Source organism: Fistularia commersonii, chromosome 21 (genome assembly GCF_037954325.1).
Source record: "Fistularia commersonii isolate RoL2024-O1a breed Wild chromosome 21, RoL_Fcom_v1.0, whole genome shotgun sequence".
Lineage (NCBI taxonomy): Eukaryota > Metazoa > Chordata > Actinopteri > Syngnathiformes > Fistulariidae > Fistularia > Fistularia commersonii.
Window position 1 is genome coordinate 6,139,486 of NC_141304.1, and position 22,609 is coordinate 6,162,094.

At 40.6% G+C, this 22,609-nt stretch overlaps 1 protein-coding gene across 2 annotated transcripts; it reads right to left on the minus strand.

The window, feature by feature from the left end:
• Positions 1-1,251: 1,251 nt before the first annotated feature.
• On the minus strand, positions 1,252-7,450 carry mdfic2 (MyoD family inhibitor domain containing 2). 2 transcript variants are annotated; one of them, XM_086167865.1, is made up of 4 exons: positions 7,322-7,450; positions 7,098-7,176; positions 4,400-4,600; positions 1,252-1,605 (listed from the first exon to the last, which is right to left on the minus strand). In XM_086167865.1, the coding sequence occupies exons 2-4, from the start codon at positions 7,174-7,176 to the stop codon at positions 1,364-1,366; spliced, it is 522 nt and encodes a 173-aa protein (XP_086023991.1). In that variant the 5' UTR covers positions 7,322-7,450; the 3' UTR covers positions 1,252-1,363. The 2 variants fall into 2 exon arrangements, with proteins under 2 accessions (XP_086023991.1, XP_086023993.1); XM_086167867.1 differs by lacking the exon at positions 7,322-7,450 and having other exon boundaries at positions 7,098-7,235.
• Positions 7,451-22,609: the final 15,159 nt, after the last annotated feature.

The following is a 22,609-nucleotide window of genomic DNA, read 5'->3' on the forward strand; positions in this document are numbered from 1 at the left end:
ACACGCAACTTTAAACTGTCAGTTACAGTGTTCGATTATCATCGTTTTGCGGCTCCAATTTAGTCATTTTCCAGATAGTGATTTATGTTCGGCCCATCTACGGGCAACCCATTGTTGCGGGTTGTCATTTAGAACAGAAAATGTTTTGGAACATTGTTTTCCTTCCTCAAAAATACCTCATTCATTCAGGTTTCAAATTAAAAAGATCTTCCAGAGAATGTTGATTCAAAAACATCAGTGTGATGCTTTGCTGTTTTACCGGTGAGTCCTTACTCACTCATGAACGTTTTGTTTTTCCTTGCTCTGGTATGATTTTTTTTTCTTTTTTCTGGCCAGCAGTCAATAATAGCAAAAATTTAGACTGATTTTATTTTTTGAAAGGACCATTAAAGATCAAAATAAACATCAGGAAATAAAAAATAATTAACCCCTCTCTTTTTCCTTCCACAACTTCAGCAGATGGATGTGATGCAAGGAAAAATGGACTGCTCTTATATACATTTCATGTCCTGGGATCACTTGGAGTGATTTACAACACACTTTCACACTCACGCACACACAGTGGAAAGAAGCTGTGTCGCCTCCACACAATCAATAATGTTAAAATGTACTGTGATTTCATCCTTTTGTGGTTTATCAGGACAAAGACATCTGTATTTCTAACTGCTTCGTGGAATATATTTTGCGTATGATTGTTTGTTTTTGTAAGTCAATTTTTGTAAGTCGCTTTGGATAAAAGTGTCTGCTAAATGACTTTAATGTAATGTAATGTAATGTGTATTTGTGTGTGTATAATTTTATAAAATTTTTAAATAATTTTGTATATAATTTTAACCCTCGTGCGATCTTAACATTGTGTTTATTCCCCTTGTCCTAAGGGTCAAAAATGACCAATAAGACAATCTTTGTACCCTAGTGATGTACAGCCCACATTGAAACATAAACAAAAAAGAAGTATCACTTTTTCTAATTATGGGGTCTCTTTAGGAAAAGCCATAAAATTTCAAGTTGGAAAAAAATAGGTTAAGGTCTTTTATCTACAGCTAAACATGGTAGTGGGTCACTTTTGACCTGCAAGACAACACAAGGGTTCACCATTTTGTTCTTGTGATTCTTCTGTTTCAAAGTTATTTTATGAAGCCATTCAATTTGTGTCCCTTGACTCGAGTGTGTCATTCCATCCCGTTCATGTACTTGAAGAAAAAGCAACTCAGAAGAATAGCTATTTATTAGATCACGTGCGAAACATCATCACATTGATACATATCTGACATTTACACACAGATATTTTCTTCCACAACTGAGAAAAGAACATCTTTTTCAAGTCAACCTACTTCTCAGAACAATTCGGTGGTTTCCCGTGCTAGTGGTAACATATTTCGGAGACCTCCATGGCCAGCTCCAGGCAGTCAGTGGCCTCGTCGCAGGCTCCGAAAAGACCGCAGTCCAAATCCAGGCAAGAATCGTCATCGCCGCCGGTTGGAGGATCCGTTGCATTGACCTGTTTGTAGCCGGGGCAGCACTCCTTGCAGTAGTCAGGAAGCATCAGGATCATATCGTAGAATCGGCAGAAGAGACAATTCAGGACCAACCCCGCACAGTCCACTGGAGGAGAAACACATTCAGTCATTCAGGCGCCTTCTCTTATAGAGTTTATTAGTTTGGTGAATTAAAAAAAAAAAAAAAAATCACATTTACGTGTATTTCCCCAAATGATGTGCGTTTAATATAATTGGACATCTCCTCGTACTTATAAACCATAAATCATATGTCACCATGCAGGCTGATAGTCATCACTTGTATCTCACAACAATTTAAAAGCTTTCCTTCCTTCACACATACATAATTTAAGGAATCATGCCTCGCTCCTTCAAAGGGAGGCAAGCAAGAAAGCTGTTTTGAGACATAATAAATGACCAAAAAGTCTCTCCCGTATTTGCTGCCAGCAATCTCTCCAAGTGCTGTTGTGGCTAAAGCGGGACGATGTGCAGCACATTTTCCCGGCGGTCTTTGCTGAATTGTGCCCCCGCGGATGCTATGAAGTGTGACATCATCAAATGACCGTGGCGGTTACTCAACGGGCGGGGAAACGGGGCTCGTCGCACAGCTGAAACAGCTTTTTGGATGTTGATCTGAACAAACACTCGCTTGTTAATGTATTAAAATCTTGTGTCAAGATATGGTGTCTGTTTATTTCAGTACTCATTTGGGGATCTGTCATCTGCGACGGGCTGAAAGGGATTGAGGTGTGGACACGGTGCCTCGTGATGAGATTGTAATCTCTCTTTAAAGTCTGAACAAAAAGAAAATGTTCAATAAATGAACCTCATGAGGAATACAAATAAACAGAAATATTGAATTTTTGATCTGTATATTAACCAATCAGATTAAAAGTCTACCCGATCAATCATGAGACCTGGTTGCGAATGATGAATGGTCATTGTTCCACTACCCAGATTAATTACCATACCTTAGATCATACGGCTGGATGTTTTTTTTTTTTTTAAATTAGCCTCTCTGTCTTTTTCGGGGTGAAAAATTAGTTTTATACAGGACTTATTAACTTGGTCTTCTGGTGTTTGAAAGACAAGTGTGAGATTCACTGGAATCATGATCAAGTTGATTGACAAACTACAGTGATCCATTGCTATAACGCGATTTACTTTTCACGGTTTCGCTACTTCACATATTTGCATAGTGCATTGTGTTCAGCATTCTGATTGGCTAAAAAGTCACTCCGCTTCTTCTCTACCTGTGCGTCAATAACGTTGCAGTTTAATATGTACACGTACGTAACACAGCTTGCCAAATTTACATTATGGACGTGCAAATTCTCTTGCAATTTCGAGTTTCTCTAAAACCCATAACGTTGACAAAACGCTCTGGACCGACAAAAGCACCTGCAGCAGGACCCAAAAGGCAGCAGTAGATGCTATCTATCGCAGATAAACTTAAACTTCTGGACATGGTAAGGGAAGGTGAAAGCGATGCGGCTGTGGGTCGGCATTACGGAGTTAATTAATCTTCCGTTCGTTCCATAGAGAAGGAAGAAAAAAACATAAGGACGACAGCAACGATAAGTTTTAATAAGGATGCAACTGTCCGCAACAAGACCATGGTAAGGATGGAGTCTGCATTAGCTCTGTGGATTAATGACTGCAGGAAAAAAAAACATTACGTTGGATACAAACGTTATCTGTACCCGAAAAATGTCTCACACTGGGGAAATTTGCATAATCCAAAAGATTACCAGTTCTAGTCAGTCACTTTTGTTTTAACAATTGGTTATTTACATACAGCGCAGTCCAGTTTCATGCAATGGGTTCATTGGTCACCTTAAATAGTCTAGATGTTTGAATTAGAGTGAATAGTTGTATGTCTCTATATGTGGCCCCGCGATCAACTGGTGAGCGGTCCGGGGTGAACCCCACGTTTCGCTGCTGCCCCCCCATCCTAAGTGCTTGATAAGCAGAATAGATAATGAATGAATGAATGTTTGCCTTGAACCAGAATCGAGGCCAATTAGAACAGTTGGCATGGATCATCTTCTTCCCCCCCGGGCGACTTTTTCCAACTTCATCTGACCCAAATGTCCTTGACCATATCGAACCCCAGCATTTTTTCTTTTTTTTTTTTGATGTAATGCAATAAGTCATGAGAGGATGAACACCTTATCAGACCGCGTGGAGGATGAGTCATGTTACTTTCCCAAACCGCATGAGTAATAAATGTACTTTCCAGCACAGCATCAAATCTTTCATCGGCAACCACCGCCTAATATCCATTTAAAAGTTATTAGCCCCGATTTTGGACATGTATTGTCAACCGAGTTCATGTTGCTAACCCAATATAATTAAGAGATAGAAGAAAATGCTGAATGTTGTGTCTGCCTGGTTTTAATCCCTGGTGGATTCAGACAACACAGCACATTCAAAGTGAAGGTTTAACCTAGAGTCAAGGCGTATGACTGGTTACAAGCTACGATACGTCATTCAAAATATAGAGAATATAATATAATTTGGTCCACCAAAAGATTTTCCCAGTTGTTGAAGTGCATAAGAAAGTGTGTTATGTTGGTACATTTGGTTGGGATTCTACATTGGTTTATTCATTCTCTTTGCATTAGTGTTTCTCATTTTTGCTGCAGCTTCAGTTTCTAAATTATTCACACGCATTTTCATAATTGATTGTAAGCATTTTCACATAAGCATAAAGCTTGCAATTTGTCATTTTCTATTCTGTCTGTGGCGGGTAAATGCATATTAATCATTGTTTATTTCATCAGTGGAAAAAAGATGGGATGGACAAAAAAGTTTCCCTTTTTTCCGAAGACTCCGCACTTGGACTTTTTTTTATCTTTCAATTAAAAAAAACAATTGAAGGTGAAAATGTCACCAACCTCCTGTGTGACTCTGCTGAGAGGATGACAGAGTGTCTGCAATGGAGGAAGACGTGGAGGAAGATCTCCTCAGGTGCATTTTCACCGAGAATAGAGGTGCAGTCGACGTCTCCTTTGCCTGCAGGATGTCGCTGTGTATATTCGTCTCGTCGGGCTTAATGTCGGCCGCTTTGCCGGGTGTCCAGTCCCTCTCTTGAATTTCTGTGAGATGAAAGATCATCCTGAGATACATCAGTCAGCAGCAATTAGCGTTTCATTCTTTATGAGGACGTAAATACGAATCAGCTCCGGACTGCAGAGGCCTGGAGTAGAAATCGCCCTTAAAAAAAAAAGGCCAATTCGTCCCTGCAGATGCAAAATGACGCAATTCAATACATGACAGTTCTGGTCAGGCGGATAATTTTAACCTCCCGTGTTAATCATTGGCTTGTCAACAGACGCGGGAGTGTCTTAATGTCAGTAGAGATTAGCTTTTAATACACTACGAAAATAAAAAAGAAAACTGAAAAATAACTCCTTTGGTAAACCATTGCACCTCCTGAGTGAGGATAACGTTGTAAGATAAAACACTGGCTAGGAAGAAGAGTGAAGTTCCCAGAATATCGCTGGAATTTGAATTAATGAATGAAAATGAAAAGATAACATTTAATTTCACTGGTGTATTCATAATTCAAAGATAAAGCCCTTTGCTTCTACACTTTCCTGCTGAGACTTAGATGAGACAATCAGTGCTGTTCTCATGTCTGCAAGGTAGCTCCATGAGATGCCTGGTTCACTGGAGGATAAAGACAGAGAGAAACACCAGGGTTTTTTATTCTATTTTTTTTTTTTTTTTTTTTTTATGGAGGCTTAAAAAAAAAAAAAAAAAAAAAAAGCCTACATTCATTTTTACAAGTTCAATTTGACACGGGAAGGATCATTTTATCCCCCAGCATGCCAATGTTGGCCGGCGCCATCATCGAGCTGAACTGATCTCCAGAGCTCCGAACCTCGAGGCTGAGTGTTACTACGGTTCGGAGAAGCCGTAGTCGTACCGCGGCTTGAAAATTTAATTCTTATTCATTCAGTTACTAGCCATACGAATCCCGCGAGATGCGAAATCACCTGAAACGTCCACCTTTAAACCTCAGTAAATCGTCCATGAAAGAAACCGCGCTTTACAAGGGCAAACATACAAACAGTCATTACACATTTTCCAGCTCTCACAACTTCACATCAAGAGTCATCTTGCCGTATCATTTTTTTAAAAGGAATTTCAAGTTGTGTTCACAAGTGTCTCGAAGGCAGCGACATAACTCGGAAGTTGCTTTTCCCCCATCTGGACTTTAGCTTGAAAGCTGTAAGCGATGGCGATCTTTTGAGATAATTCTTCGAGATCAGGATTCTTGGTCACTTGGCACCTCGAAATTTACATTTCAATTAATCGGCTTGAGTTGGGAATTCGAAAACGTACGAAACCCTGTCAAAAAATTGCATGATTCATTAGAAGTAAATGTAACAAAAAAAAATTTGCCATAACTTATTGATTAATTCCTTTTTGGGCAAAGCACAAAGGGACTTCATGCTGTGTCGCTCTCGGCAGACAGCGTGCCGTTGGGAAGATGAAATGTCCAGTGGCTCATTACTTTTTCTTTTGCGGGCACCTGTGAAAACTTTCAAAGACTCCGGCGGTATCTTTTTACCGAAGAGCACTCTATTTGAAAACACGCAGAGTTTTCCGGTGTGCGGTGGCGGTGAACTTTGTAGAGTGCAGCTGTTTGTTAACGTCTGATTTAAATAGATATTAATGACTGCAGACTGTTTACTTTTTCACCACCTATTTGAAATCAATTATTCACCGTTCCTTCCTCTGTTTTATTTAACATTTAATGCCTGCTAATTTATTTACATTCTGGACACATTTTGAAAAGTAGACGAAACTGTATTTGTCTCACCAAAAAACTGCTGAAAGAAGGATACAAATGGACATTGCTCAGGGCTGTTTTGGCCATTTTTGAAATTATGGAATTCAGAGTAGCCTCCCATGTTGTCACCTTTCACAAACTCAAAATCCCCTCTTATTAAAATGACCTTTGTTTTTTTTTTAATGCTGCTCTTTGCACGAATGAGAGATGAAGAAGCCGGGTATTAGCATTTAAACAGCAACAAAATGACAAACAGAAAATCAGTAGCATCTGGTTCTGTTTTGGAGCTAAAAAAGCAAGGTGATGCTTTTGGGTTATCTAATAAATTAAGTAAGAAATGCAGCTGGTCCGTGCCCATGACCATTAGCTGATTGAGAAATAAGGCCTGCAGGCACACTATGCATTTTTCAGGTTCTGTTCCAGTGTTTCGCCGAGCGGCCCGCGCTCATTATACACCGGAGTTTCACTGAGCAGAACGTGTGAAGATAGAGCATCAACACAATTTTAAGACAAAACAAAAGCTCTTAAAGAAAATAAAAAAATAAATAAAAACTAGTAAAAAAAAAAAAAAAAAATAGAAAAAAAGTCAGTCATTTCTTTGTAAATGTGCCTTGCTGAGGGAAATTGTTTTAAAATCTACAGCGTGTCATAAATCATCCCCTCTCTGGCACTCGTAGGTCTCATTAAAACGCCTCGATGTCGTGAAACTGACTTTGTCACCCCGGAGATTTATAAGAAACACAATGTTTTAGCGTCGGTACTTGACACGGACCTGAGCCGCCGTCTGAACTTACCTCCCGTCATCCACGCGGAGCACTCCTTCGTGCTTCCTTCGCGTTTCCCATCCGCCTTCAGACTCATTTCGTCTGCCATCTAGGTCGTTGCATCACAAATAACAACAAAAAAAAAAAAAAAAAAAAAAAGCACTTAGTATGACAAAACCCGATTGTCTCAATTCCTAAACGTGAGACCGCGCGCAGGATAGGCCGGAATGAGGTAATGTCTAACGCGGTGTTACCGCAGCTCGACGTCTCCACGTGCTCAACGGCTTTCAGGATTAACTTCTCACTCCTCTGGATGGGACATGCTGCCGTTCTCTCGTCCCACTCAGCCCTTCATCCGGCGATGCAGAGAGCGTCTGGCGCAAATGATTCTTCACAACGCAAAGGGTCCATTTGGCCCGATGCCTGCTGTTAGCATCTCGGATGTTCCAGTGACGTTTGCAAAAAAAGAAGTATTAGAGATCCTCTCCTATCAAAACATTACCGAGAGAATGTCAGCACATTTTATTACTTTGAGTAGTTCAAATGCAGAGCTTCACGTACTCACAGGAAACATTCTGTAAAAGCTCTTGTTCCCTTCGCTAATGAATTAGTTAGCAATCCGGACACACTATAAACAGTTTTTATAATTTAACAGTAATTTGACAGTGATACCGTCTTTCCCTCGGTGTCAGAGGATACCAGAATATTTGCAACATACCAATTACTGTAAAGAAAATACAGGCCGGTATGTATCGACACACATACTATCTTCATCTCTCACGCCCTGTGACTTTTTCGTCTCTTCAAGGCTGCTAAACATATGCATGAAACAGCGAGTGCCAGTTTGTTTATTGGGGTGAAACATGCGGTGAAACATGGATAGTGAGCCGCATTCAAATTTCTCAGAATACAAGCCAACCAATTTACTCTAATTAGGCTCAACAGTTGACTTGCATTTTAATAGATGCCCCGCTGTGTTTGCATATGTTTAGAGAACAAGAGCCATGCTAATTGAAAAATTAAGATGTGAGAGTATTTGTCTGCTGTGCTCCCACTATGCTGCTCAATGTAACGCTCAATGTAAATCTGACTTCCGTAGAGTTTCGGGTGGCATTTTTTTTTGTCCTCCTCCACCTTCCATTTTCTTTCTGTCGCGATGCCGATCCTTCTAGGTTGCAGCATGTTGTCATGTCTGTCTATTATCCTCCGACACTGCCGGCTCCATCGCTCTGGTTAAACATATTGGCGGAGGTTAGGCAAGTTAGGTGGTTAATTTGGTTCCCATGGAAATTAGTCTTTTCTGTGAAAAGGACAGTGTGGCCCCGTGTCTGATACCCAATGGCTGATAACTCACTCTATCAGAGGTTTCTTCAATGTGGACCCGGGTGACAGCTTGGGATCAAGTTAAGTTACAAATTACTCTGCATCTAAGTGATAGTTCCCATCACCCATTTCTGCACTCACTACCTACTTCTTTATTTACGGCTGAAATTTGGTTGGGCCTCGGCCCGATTCGTCTCACATACATGGTCTTGCTTGAAGGAGAAAAATGTTGCGCGAGATCAATTTCCCCTTAAAGAGGCCAACGAGGATTTCCTCTCGTACAAACCGGTGCTTACAAATGTTTGGCGGTGATGCATTACTTGATAACAACATCGCTCTATATTGTTTATTTCTCCGATAATGAACAAATGTCACCAGATAGGCCTCCTTTAAGAGTCTCAAACCATCATAATCGTTGCCGTAGCGCTCCACCAGAGGTTCTGTTGCTCTGCATGCAGCTTAAGTTTGATCTTAGTGTCCTTTTGAGTGAAGTGGAATTGTAATGAACTTTTGGGAAATTGAAAACAAAAAAATAAAACAAAAAATAAATACATGATAATGCCGTGATGCATTTCATCTAGAGACACACTTCAAGCACTGTTCGCAAGAGCTCAACAGAAGGTGGAGGATTTTATGGATTTTCTGAATTTCCAGGATTACAATTTGTACTGGGAAGGCTGTTAAGTAATTTGAAGGAAATTAACTTACTCATTTCATGCCAAGTTTGGATTCAAGTCATTTTATTCACTTCAAAAAGCCAGTACCTTACTCTTGTACTAGCTGGGCCAGATGTCCACTGCTACTGTTTTTAGATTTTTACAATTGTCATTACTTACACCTTTAATTTGGCTTTATGTCCTTCTTCTTTTGGTTTGTCGCTAATTCTGCTGGCAAATTTGCTGGTAAAACATGGCTCAAGTAATACAGCCCGAGTTGATCTATGAATGTTTTCAGTCGGGAAACAGCGGCAACACTGTCTTTTATTTCCAATTATCTTTTAAATGATCGCAATTCCTATGGGGAAAAAGAACCAGACTATTAGACAATTCTTGAAATTGCAGGTCATAGGATCATGTTTATGAGTCAAGCCATTAAAATCCTCAGCAAGAAGACTTAGATAGAAATATTGTTGATAATATATTATTATGTACGCAGACACTTTTTGAACTTGTTTACAAGTTAGTGCTACTAATACCTCATGTTGTTACATGAGCTGTCTTGAGAGGTGAAGAAAATATTGCATATAGAAATTATGATTTAAAAAAATACAGCATAAATGCTTTAATTCCCGAGAAGTACCAGTTATCTGCACAGCGCAGCGTGAGCGTTCCTAAAATGCTGACTTTTTCTTTTTATTTGGGAAAAGTGAGTTTTTTTTCACTTAACTGTATCCCCGCTATCCCAGCTGACATTTTGGTGGCACACAAAAGCATTAAGGTATGATTTCGCTAAAAATCCTGCTCACCTTGAAAGGGCAATGTAACATTTTAACAATGCATTTGTGAGGTCTTGGCAGGTGTTTCATGGAGCTGTATGGGAGTGATTTTTTTTTTTTTTCCAGTCTTTGGTTAAATGTCTTAGTTTGTTGAACATGCTGCTGTTGCTGAGGTCCCCTCTGCCCTTTAATGAGATCCACTGAGAATAAGTGTCATGGCGAGCTCTGGTGATGAGAGCAGACTCCCATGTCACCTTGAGCCCAGCTTAAACAAAGGGAGGATGACACTTGATGTCATATTCACACTCTCCATTTTTCAATTGGTTTACACAGCTTAAGTCATTTTGCTAATATGGGCAGATGCAAGTGTCCTGCTTAATATGACATATGACCAAGGAGGAAATAAACTTCTAGGGACATTTTATTGTTGTCGTTTTTGTCTGTTTTGATATAAAGTTTTAACGCTCGTTATGGCAAAACATTTCTCTTATTTCAAAAACTTAAGTTTGCAACATCAAAGTGCATGATGTTTTGGACATTCATGACTCATATTGTAATAATGTAACGCTCAAAAATTTAAGTTTGCAACATCAAAGTGCATGACGTTTTGTGCAGTCACAACTCATATTGTTATAAGGTTACTTTGTTAGTTTTATAGAATTGGAATACCTATGTAAGACTGTTTGTGCATTTTTTGCGTATTTTGGGAATGATCAGTGAACATCATTGTAGCCTGACCTCTGCACAAAATATCTGCTCAGTCCTATTTAGAAGAACAAAACACGCGATAGGCAGGATGGGGACGTCCAAAAAACCTGTAATCAGAATTAGTTCGAATAAGGAGGCGCACAATATTATTAAAAGGAATTTTACAACCCACCCTTTTTATTTGACCTTTGTTTTCACTTCCAAAATTCAAAACCTAAGCATAAGTTTATGCAAGTCTATGCAACTTCTAAAGAGCCAGAAATACCCGCCTCCGTTAGTGTTGGTATTCTATTCCGGTTTTGTGTGATGACGTTATCAAATCACAACAAAAAACAAAATATGAAACCTCATATTTCCTCTCAACTGTTCTACTATTTCCAAAAGAGATTTGAAATATTCTTTGAGAGTTTTTCATTTCCAACATCTCTGATTTTTACTCTGGAGCCGTCTGTTCTGATTAAAGTGGTGTACCTTAAATCAGAGTTCACCTCATGTGCTCCAGGGACGGTTGCTGTACAACCTATTAAGAACACAATACTTATTATTCAAGGTAATTTAGCTCTAATTGAACCACAGTCAATTTTTTAACCATCTTTACCTGCTTTTATGACAGTGAAGCGAGGGGGGGGTTAGGGTTAGGGGGGGAGGGGCTTGACGGAGTCTGTCACAGAGGGGAAGAAATCACAGTTTCCAAATTAAGATTGCAGATAAATGACCTAACAAAGCAAAGGAAATCAAAGAAGTATGGGAATAGGGTAAATTGGATTCTTCACCATCGACTAGTATATGATTTATACCATTTGGGGATTCTCTCCACAATTGAGGAGTTTCCTAAGGCGACAGCCCCACCTGGGACCTCCTGAAGATCCAAGGGGTTTACGCAAAAGGCCTTGAAGTTATTCAACCCACTAAAAGCTAAATAGATTTTTTTCTATTAGGAAAATCAGGCTGTATCGCCTTGATATCGGAGGTTTTATTCTTACATACAGTCAGTTTCTAACCGGTCAATGCGCTACGTTGAAAGGAACAAAGGTTTCTAAGTTTGAGCTCTTGCTAAGACGCCAAATTTAAACCGATGATTTATACAGTTTAGAGTATTGCAGTACAATTGGTTCATTCAATAGTAACCTGGAATGCCAGACAAACACAACCTTAGATCGACACACCCTGCCTCTGTGTCTCCAGATGTTATAGTTTTTACTTTGGCGCCCGTGTTGACAGCTTGTAGCTCCAAAGGAGCAGCAGCCGGAGAATTTCCTGTAAAGAAGTCATAACCTCAGCTATCTTTGTTTCTGCGAGTCATGTGACTCTCAACACAGCTGATGATTGGTTAGGCAAAATCATACTGCACAACTCACTGTTGTTTCCATACAAATCTTCAGCGTACAAGGTGTTTCTGGCTTTTTATTCCACAATTACTCCCGTTGAGTGAAACCCATCACTGAATTGTCTTCGATTTTGGACCGAGCACCATTTTAATGGCCATTTTGTTTGGCAAGCCTTATGCAGACAAATAGAGCTGTCGGCAATCAAAACACTACAATAAACCAGTCTCTTTGATCGCTGTAACCGAGCAAACCGCAGCGGTCACGTGACACGGTGCAGATGCACCGCAGACGCACATCGTGAATAAAGTTTGACATTAGCGGCCAAAAAACAAAGAAAAAAAGGTTTGAGGAAAGTTTATTGGAAGGACACTCCAGTGGCCAAAGTCAATGAATATTCAGATGCCTTTTGCATGTACTCGTATATTTAAATATTCATTACTGTTGATCGATGATTTTTTAAAAAAAACACATGTCTTTAATTTTTTGCCGCATATTTTTCATGCTTTCACTCTTGCTGCAAAGTAAAACGTGCGTCCCCAAAAGGGACAATAAAGCTGATGTTGAGAGACAACTGTTAGAAATATGAAATCATATCACCGACAATTAAGCTTTTTAACAATATATGCACTTGTAATGCCTCAATGTTTTACACATTCCAGAAGCATCACCATATTAATACTTGATGGATGATAACAAATAAAGACTTTAAACTTGAACTTCACACATTACACACATAATTACAAAAACAATCCGGGAAATTGTGCAGATTTGTTTGTATTGCGAAAGAGGCGGTCTGAAGCCTTTTCTGTTTAGCGATTTATTTGGGCAGCATCCACGGTCATCTCTCCCAGGGAATATTTTTTCCTGCATGTGCATAACGTGCAACGTTGAACTTCCTGTTCACAGGCTCACACAGGGACACCTGGCTTGCTTTGGGTATTTGGGGTGGTTATTTGTTTGGGTTTTTAGGGTCAGAGAAACCTTGCACCGCTCCCTCTGTGCAAGCCTCGAAATCTGTCATCTGCGGTGACATCTTCTTAAATGAAAGTACAGGATTTCAACTGATATATAATCTTTTTTTTTTTAATCCAAATAAACTGCGTCGACCTTATAAAAGTCTTCTTTAATCCGAAGGCCAAAATTAAAATGAAATGCTCAATAGATATATCAGACAGAGCAGAAAGGCCAAATAGTTGCTCTCACTCATTCTCCGGTCCATTAACAAGTGGCAATATTATTAATATTAATCCTGACACAATTACTGGGTGGAATAATTTTCAAATAATTGTCAGATTAGAGGAGATAGTGTTGGCATAACATGGTCTTCAACTGAACTCTGTGCGCCGCCATTATACGATATCTAATGCGGAGACAACCGCGCTTCATCGGTCTTTAATAATTTGCTTTTTGGATTTTACCACAACTGTCTCAACATGTTGTTGACAAATGAAAACATGAATTTATATACTCTATGAGTTTAGCAAAAAAAAAAAAAAGTGAAATTAACTGAAGTTGCGGGGTGTGTCATATTTGTCCAAATGATGCCGTTTTGAAGAATTAACAAGACCGATTATCACTTTTCTCTCGCTGAGCGATGGCCTTAGTTAGTTAGGGGCACATTTGTGCACTGAAGCACCGTTTCATGGCAATTAGAGAATTTGACCAGTTCTGGTACCATTTGCAACGATACATCCAGGCTATTTCACTCATTTAAGAACTTTTCCTGAGCCAAATGACTATTTAACCACTCCAGGTCACTTGCTTTGTACATTCCACGGACACAGTTTGACGTGAACTTCCGTTCGACGTCACAATTCTCACGGAGTTCGACCGGACGGCCGACCTTGTCAGCCGCACCGCTTGCTCATCAGACTCGACTTCGAATTTCGTCTGTTTACCTGCTTTTCCCTGACAGAAAAGTTCACTCACGAGTGTGTTGATATGGGAAGACGTATTAAACTCACGAGGTGTAAAATCCTCAAAATGAGCTTTGATGATGATAAACTCGAGCTTTGGTTTCATTCTGAAATAAAATCGAACCCCGCCTCATCACATTTCTACGAAAAGAACAATATTTGCTGCTTCACACAGGCATAATGAGAATTCCCCATTATTACAGACCAATTTGCTCCTTCAGATAATCAATGTTGGCACTGACTCAAGCCATGCTCCAAAGGCTAAATGCTTGAATTGATCATTGACGCTTTCTCACCAATAAGCAGTTTAAAATGACTAATCGGGTGGGGCTAAGAGTTGCCTGGGCTTTTGCTATTAGTGTAATGATGATATGACACCAGACATTTTCCGTAAAGCATTGTCTTGTTGTTATTGGGCAAGACAGATTATGATTGGGTTTAGTCAGTGCACATTATGAGATGCTCCTTAAGTAGCATTCATAAAGCAAAGCTCCTCGCCGTGTCAGAGCGATAATAAGGCCAGTGATTCATATATACTTTAGCAGTCGAGGGGAGCGCCGCGTTAGACCTGTATTTTCTTTTATTTGTCCTTGCTGTTGGGGATCATGGATCCGGCGCTTCCTTTGTCCCGGCATCCATCAGAGACGGAGCCTGCGACGGAGTGGCAAGTCATTGATATGCGAGCTCTGCTTTTCACATTGTCATATTGTGTTTTATCTTTCTCATTACTGTCATTACTACTGACTCCGATACATCTCATTACAAGGGTAATTGGGACAAACATGAAATCCATGCCCCCTCCCTTTAAGTTGGATATCTTTCACATGCTCATCGTAGATAACCGCCGCGTTAGGTCCACAACAGATGTTAATATTTCATGATAATACGACTCCATTCCCAATATCTATCTTTGTGTTTCTTTTGATGGTCTGTGAAATTGGAAAATTAATGCGAGTTCAAATGGATCCACTTTATCTTCACATTGTCTCCAGAAACTTTGGTGTGCACCTGTACATCTAAACTCTCATGCACATACGGAGAACGAGAACACGCACAAAACCGGCGCGCACGTGGTCGGACACTTGCACGCGCGCACGCTCCCGCTTTACATCTACCCCGCTCTCGCGTCTGATGTGGTTTTATTTTTAGCCGGTCCTCTCATGTTGGAGCCCCATGAAGTCTTTTCCATCTACGACTTAGTTCCCAGGCCAAATATTGACTTTGGGATCTGATTATTAAGCAATTTCCACAAAACTTCAAATTACTATCTGAACAATTATTTTTAAGACATTACAAGACCCAGTAGACCCCCAAGGTCTTGAAACTGATTATGCAAAGAGATAATTGCTATGAAGATTTAAAAAGAATTAAATTGGTTTGACAAACCTATAAGTTGTTAACTACTGCTCAGTGCAAAAGAATACATTTGCTGACAAGGCCACAAAGAATCCGAGGAGAGGTTTTTCCCATGTGCCCAGGTGGGCGGGAGGTATCGCTCTCTTTATTATCGCCGCTAATGGCATTCCAGATCTGTCCTCAATTATACAGGATGAGATGAACTATTAATTAATAATTCTTCTTCTGATAGATAAATAGTGCAACGTTCAGCAGATGTGCGCCTCTCCGAGATGACAGGAGACCCAGATTGAGGCTACTGACCGACGTTTCCCCGCTTTCTCTGCAGCCGGTGAGCTTCATTTCAGCTCGACAAGTTACGTTCCCCGCGTCCTCTCGTCCCGCCGTAACAGCCTGCACGCCATCAGCAGGCCTTCTGCTGATTTACCGTGTGTAAAACCACCGCTACATAATTTGTGTTTCAAGGAAAGATATTAATCCTTCTGCACATCGCGAAAAAAAGGTTATTTTTTTCCCTCAAGGGTTAAAAGTACACCGCCTGAAAAATGACACATCCTGGAGGTACTTTTGAGCAAAGGCTGACTTGCATAATTTTCCCATAAGCTCGGAGCATTTAAGTGTAGAAAGGGGGAATTATATGGCTATGAATGGCTTCCTCAATAGTGATATCACTTCCTAGAACAAAAGAAGGTGGCTCAGCGACGAGCCCGGGACTGTGGCCGCTTGCTCGATTGGCCATTTCCACGGCTTCCATTAGGGTCATGCACCGCGCCACCGTGCCAGAGAGTGCATGAGTGACAACACTGCCAAGACGAATGGAGCACTCTCCCACAAACCTCGTTAAGACCGAAATCGCGGAAAAAAAATAATAGTTATTAAATTAATTGCAGTCATAATCTTGTAAAATATGTGTCAAAAAATTATATGTAGTTCGATTAACTCATAACATGGGTGTCAAATCTGTAATAAAACCCTGATCAATAAAACAATAACCATGTTGTTAAAAGCAGTCACTGAAAGGTGTTGCTGGCTGTGGGCTCCAGGGGTGAGCAACCCTTTTAATATAAACGGATTTCATCTTTACACCGTGTCACCTAAATCACCTCAATGTTTGTGTATACAATTAAAATAAGATAATAAATCGCAGCAATGGATGGATTACGAACGCTCCCTTCGACCCCATACATCAGGCTTTGTCAGTGGCCCAGAAAATGCATGTCTAACAATCTGTTGATTACAATGCGGTGTGAGCCGCGGCCCCGTCCGGGGAGGATGATGACTGTTGCAGGATACATTATTTTAACATATTGTTATGTTTAAATCGATAAGTTTTAAACGAGCGCTAACGACTGCTATTAATTAAACTTTCAGAATCTTTTATTAGAAAAGTTACCACTTGTGTGGTTGATTTAATGAATGGTTTATTATTTCATTTTGTTGGCCCTGACCATTATACCCAAACGACTGGTCTTTTATCTTGAAAAGAAATGAGGCAAGGCGTAGTTTATTTGCAGTGCTCGGGCGATGATAACGCATGAGTTGAAGGGCATATTTGTTTTAAAGCGCCGGAGGAGTAGCTGTGACCGGTTCTTGATACAATTTGCCTGCTTCTAAACCACCCTGAAATAATTTTCTTCGCCTTTGGAATTTTTTTTAATGGTCGTGTTTATATGAAATCATATGAGTTGTCAATTTGGAAATGAAATTGTCTGTGCAAGGGGATAATTCTGATTGGAAATTAATGGTATTGCAATTAAAGCTTGGGAGACACAGTATTTGGCAACAATTATGATAATGACTCCAACCGGGGGTGTGAATTTCACAAGTGGAAAGGGGGGCGGAAGGTGGTGCTTCGCTTTTGCAGAGATCAGACTTTCCATCCGTTTAACAATATGCTTCTCGCATTTTCGGCTAATAGAGAAATACCGCTGAAAACCGTCTTGGCTGCCGCTCGGTAGAAATGTGTTATTCCTATGCCGCACACAGATAAACTGCCTTTTGTAACACTGCTGCAGGAAACTCTTTGCTCTCCAGCTGCCATTGATGGAATGTGTCCTACATCGCGCTGTAGTAATAGAGTGGTTTATCAGCTCATGTTGAGAGTAGCTATAGGCTAAGTATGGATGAGAGTCACAATTACCAACAGACACAACATGCTGTTTGTCTGCTCGTGATTAATGCGCCGGATCAATGTGGGCTGCTGCAAACAAGCGGGGTGATTGAAGATTCCGTTGAGATTTTTTTTTCTCTTTCTTCTCCCTGTTTCCTTTTTTTTTTTTTTTTCTCTCTCCCCGCACATACACACCGCTATCAGCCAAATTGGATGATCAGTGGGGGAATTCTCCCACTCTCTTGGGTTTTCTCTGTGGTTTGTAGATTTTGCCTTCAGGTTTGAATTTCACTCAAACTCAAGACGTCCTTTATCCAGAGAATGCCTTTCTTCAATTGAGCATTAAGCAGGCTGCAGATTTTTTTTTCTCCTTATTTCACTGGAGGACAGTGTTTACTTTGCTTCTTACAATCCCATGGCATCTACATTAAATGGTAAATACTTGTCTGGAGATATTACCATAGGCCCATGTTCTTTTGTGGTATGAAACAATTTTCTCCATCCCCAATATGAAACAAGTTGAGCTGAAAACGTCAACTTAAATTACTCCTTAGAATTAGTTACAGATATAAATCATTTCCAACGGGTATCAACATATGGTTGTTTACTGTCAAGCAATGATCACAGTAAAAGTATCATACCACTGTATAAAATGTGATAATTCCATGGAATCCGGGTATGTGTGTGTGTTCTTGCAGTTGATGTTTTATAAGAACCAATATGCTGGAAACCACAAATATAAAAACATTACAAGTGAAAATATAAAAACCTTACAAATGTTACTGATCACTTCGCATTTAGTTTACACTGTATGCCGCATTTGGGCCCTTCGGATTAAATCTTCTGCGGCTGCACATAAAAATCTGCCACGAGGTGCCACATCTCCCACTGCCATTATAGCAGCTTTAAATTATTATAATGGATGTTTTTGCTACAGCAGGCATGTCGCCTTGTGTATACATACCTGCTGGGTTTAGGCTTGTATTTCACCTGTAAATTAATGTCCCAGGGTTGGGGTTGGGGTTGGAAATATGCTCGGGTTAAGGGAAACCTCAGATTTATCGTCTATCTGTCTGTCATAGAGTAATCTATTGACTGCTTTTCTATTAGCTGAATAGAATACAAAATGTTGAATTGATTATATTTAGGGCTATGCTATGCATTGATTCATTGAGGGCGTTGTTAAACGCGATGCACATTTTGAGTGCATTTGTCAGGTGTTTTCTCAGTTTGATTGTGAGTTCTTACCAATACATCATAGCCTCTCAAGATGCAGATGAGGAGTTTCCAAAAAAAAGGAATTTATAGGTCTGACTGGAGGTTATTTGTAGCAATGAGTTGGAGCACACAGGACCCGGCGTCACAACCGCGGCACATTGCGCTCCCCGGTCGCAACTTTATCAAACAGTTGGCCTGATGTTGTAGCGCAGTAAAAGCGCAACTTATTTTGTCACAGCCGAACAGAAGCTAAACAAAAGTTTCTTGTTTTTTCTACATACATTTTGAGTTTTGATGGACCGCGCCGCCACGGTCGGATCTCATCTTTGATATAAACCCGGCTCTGATTTAAAAAAAAACCTTCATTGCAAAACCAATCGTGACACACATTCATCTCCCACTGAAAATAGCCAGGTCTCTGTATCAGGATATTTAATAACAAAGGCTAGGACTGCACTTTACGAGTTAATTTTCCTGCAATCTTATTGAAACGGTGTGCCTAATAGTATTTAAATTTTATTCTTCCACGGTTGCAACAAATCGCTATGAAATTGGACAAAGCTCCCAAATTCTTACTTAAATAAGATACCCTCCACTAGAAAACCAGAAGGGGTGTTTTTTTTTCTACTTTTTTTTTTTTTTTTTTTTTTTACACCAGGATACTGAACGCCGAGCCCTGAAGCGAGATTCGAAAATGAGAATTACCCATCGACTCCAGCAGATTCACTGGTCAATAATTGAATGAGTGAATCCCATTGTCCAATTACCCGCATTATCTGTGGATACTCCTCTCATTAAAAGGCTGGAGAGGAAGAAGAATAATTAAAAAGATTTGCAGCATGGGCATTTAATGATCACACTGCTTTCGCCTGATATACTCTCCCTGGCCAGTGAGATCATGTGGGATTGAAGGCAGAGACGCAGCCCCATCGCTTCAACCCTCTAACCCACCCTCCCTTTATCCATGCCATCCCTGCAGTGCCAACCGGCTCCACACTGTCAGAACGGGGGATCCGGCGACGGACCCGCGGGGGAGGCGGCTGCCGTTCCGGGCCACCTTGAAAACACCTGCATCCCTTTTGCAAGTTCATATGCAGCCTTTGAATGTAAATACGCAGTGAATATCAAAAAAAACAGAGAGGTACATTAAAAAGTCGCTTGCAGAGTGCAGTGTAAACACTCGCATCGGAGAGTTAAATCGCTGTTTGGACGGCAGTTCAGGACACGTACCTGCGAATGCCCTCATCAGGTAGAAATCCTTTGCACCATTAAGCTTTGGAGTGCTTTGAAAAATACCCCAACCTCAACCTTCCATAGAACCACATGGCTTTAATTAGCACAATCTCAATGAATAACTCCGCTGCAATTTAGCAGAGGTCTTTTGCTGTGGGGGCACATCAAACGGTCAAGTGCACTCTTGCATGGTGTGTGTGTGTGTGTGTGTGTGTGGAGGGCCCTAGTTGCACTGTAAACATGCTTGGAGTGTCGCTCAGAAAATAGCAGAGCCGTTTTATTGAACATCTTTGTAGAAGTGTAGAAGCATCACGAGTCATCCTGATGCTACTGCGTCTAACGGGATTTCGTCGTATTTTCTTCGGGAGAGCACTCGTGGTACTTTTTGTGATAGCGGCAAGAGCAGATATTTAATGTTTATGGAACTTACCGCTGTAAATATTGCTTCAAATGTTTCTAGGCGGCTCGACTGGTCCGAAGCCAAGTTTCGGACCGAGCCGAGGGAGCGGGGTTGCACGGTTTTCAAAAGCATCCTCTGGCTGTGCTGTGAATAGACGTCGAAGCAACTGACTGATTTCACATATTTCACGCCAGCGAAACATTTTCATAACGCAACAGCTGAGATCATTCCTAACATGAGATGGGTTTGATACATATTCTGCTGTCAGAATAAACAGTCGGTGCATCCGCGTTGGACAAATATTGCATAAATAGTGCAACAAGGTGGACACGTTTTACAATTCAATCACCATTAACCTTGTACTTGTACCAGTACAAAGGGAAAGAAGTCACGATTTGTATTTTCTGTATGCGACAAAATAATATTAAAAAATATAAATTTAAAATCAAGGACGTGGTATTACAATAAGATACAAAATGTATTGATCAGGGTGAAATTCATCATTTATGACTTTACAGAACAAATGCAAAAATATTCTGGCTTTCGTCCACTCTTGCAACAAACAGTAAAAGCAAAGATAAACTAACAATAAATCATATGATTAAGAAAAACAAAAAACAGACCCTTCACTTGGACACTGGGGAAATGTTTCTGGCACACAATGTGGAACATTCAGTGTTTCTCATTTCCTGTATTTATCAGTTGAATCAATCCACAGAAAATGAGTCAATATTTCGTTAAGTACGTCACAAGTTGTTGTTTTTTAAACTCTTTCTATTTTGCTGCTTTACACCACAAATATACATTTTAACCAATTTGACGTAACACAACTTACAATAAAATGAAATTATTTCCACGCCTACGTCAGAGTTAAATTTTGGATTTCAAACATCAGGTGCGTTTAGGAATAATGCCGTATTTCCCCTTCGGAGTGCGAGTGGACCGGAGTGAGTAATAACAAATAGGTAACGTTCTTTTATAAAGTTAGAAAGAGAGGTTGTTGATGACAGTCTCAGAAACTCTGTTTGTAAATGAGCAGCTTCCGTCTGAACAGGTTACCTCCGCTCTCAGATCCATCTGAGAGGGAAAAACACAACTGGAGAATTTACAGAACCCGAGGAACAGCGCAACCCAACTGTTGCTTCCAACACATGGTCTTTTTGTTACTGTTATGAGGGTATTGCCTTTCTTTGTAATCATTGTGCGCTTGTCCGTGTGTAAATGTTTGATGTTTGCGTGCGACTGTTATTGTACATGAAAAGACACCGATGCTGACTTTGCGGTTAACCGCAGTCATTTGTGTTTATCCTCCTCCGGTTTTAGGCTCAGCTTCTCCAAATTGACACTGAGTAAACATTTGCTCTGAGAACCAGTATCTTTTGAACTCTCCACTGATTAGGTTTCCCTTTTTCAATTGTTGGCTAATTTCTGAAATGAAAACACTAAGTTTTGTTATTTTTCTCAACTTTATTTCTACGTGCGTCGGTTAAAAAAACAAATTACTTTGAGGTCAAACGGCGCAAACAAAGGACGGGATTGATATCTTCGCTTTAACGGTAAACCGTTGCAGGTGGCGGCGGAGGCCTGCGCCAATACCTCTTGATCTGCTGTCACCATGTCTCTTAACTTTTAAAAGAAGAAAGTTCCTGCTCAATGTAAGCTGTTCAGGCCAAGGATTTTCTTTAACCTCTTTTGAGAAATGGACCGCAGGGTGAATTCATAAAAGAGCAGTCTGTTGGACAATTTGTCTTTGACAGGAGGGAACATTGGAAGCCACCAGAGGGTGGTCAGTGTTGAGTGGCACAGGCGTGCCTGGGGCGGTACCTACAGGAAATTCCTCCTCGTGATTTGTCCCGCACGAGGAGGGGAGGGGAGCAGCGGCGTGGGCCACCATCTGGCCCTGGCTGGGGAATAGGGTGGTGAGGTGAGGCTGGAGGGTGCGCGTTCGGTGTCAGTACGGCTCCATCAGGGCTGTTTGCGAACAGATGTTCTGCGGTGTGTTCGCTCCAGCACGACTCAAGAGGGAAGACGTGTCTTTCAATGGTCGGAGGCTTTCAAGGGAGCAGCAGGCTCTGACCTTGAGGCGGCTGCGTGTCAATCCTTGTCTCTCCGAGTCCTGCGAGGCCGACGAACACTATCGAAAAAGACCAAACGTTGCTCGAACAATACGTTTCAATTTATATACGCATTGATTGAAGAGTCTGCTGAGAAAAAAAAAAAAAAAAACTGGTCACTTTTCAAATCCTGATGAGTTCCCATCAATCTTGATAAAAGTCCTTAACATAAAGCACCGGTCAGGGTTTTTTTTTTTTGGCCAGGGGAAACGTCCCTCTCCCCTTTTTCTCACTGAGTGTACTTTATGCTGCATCATGAGCTGAGAACAGAGTAAAACGAAAGGGCAAGAGTATCCATATCCTCTGCCTCCATCATCTGGACATCAGCAATCAATAAGCGTTTAATCAGTCAATTATATGGCTCTAATTTAACAGCCTGCAGGTAGAGCCATCTCCATGCA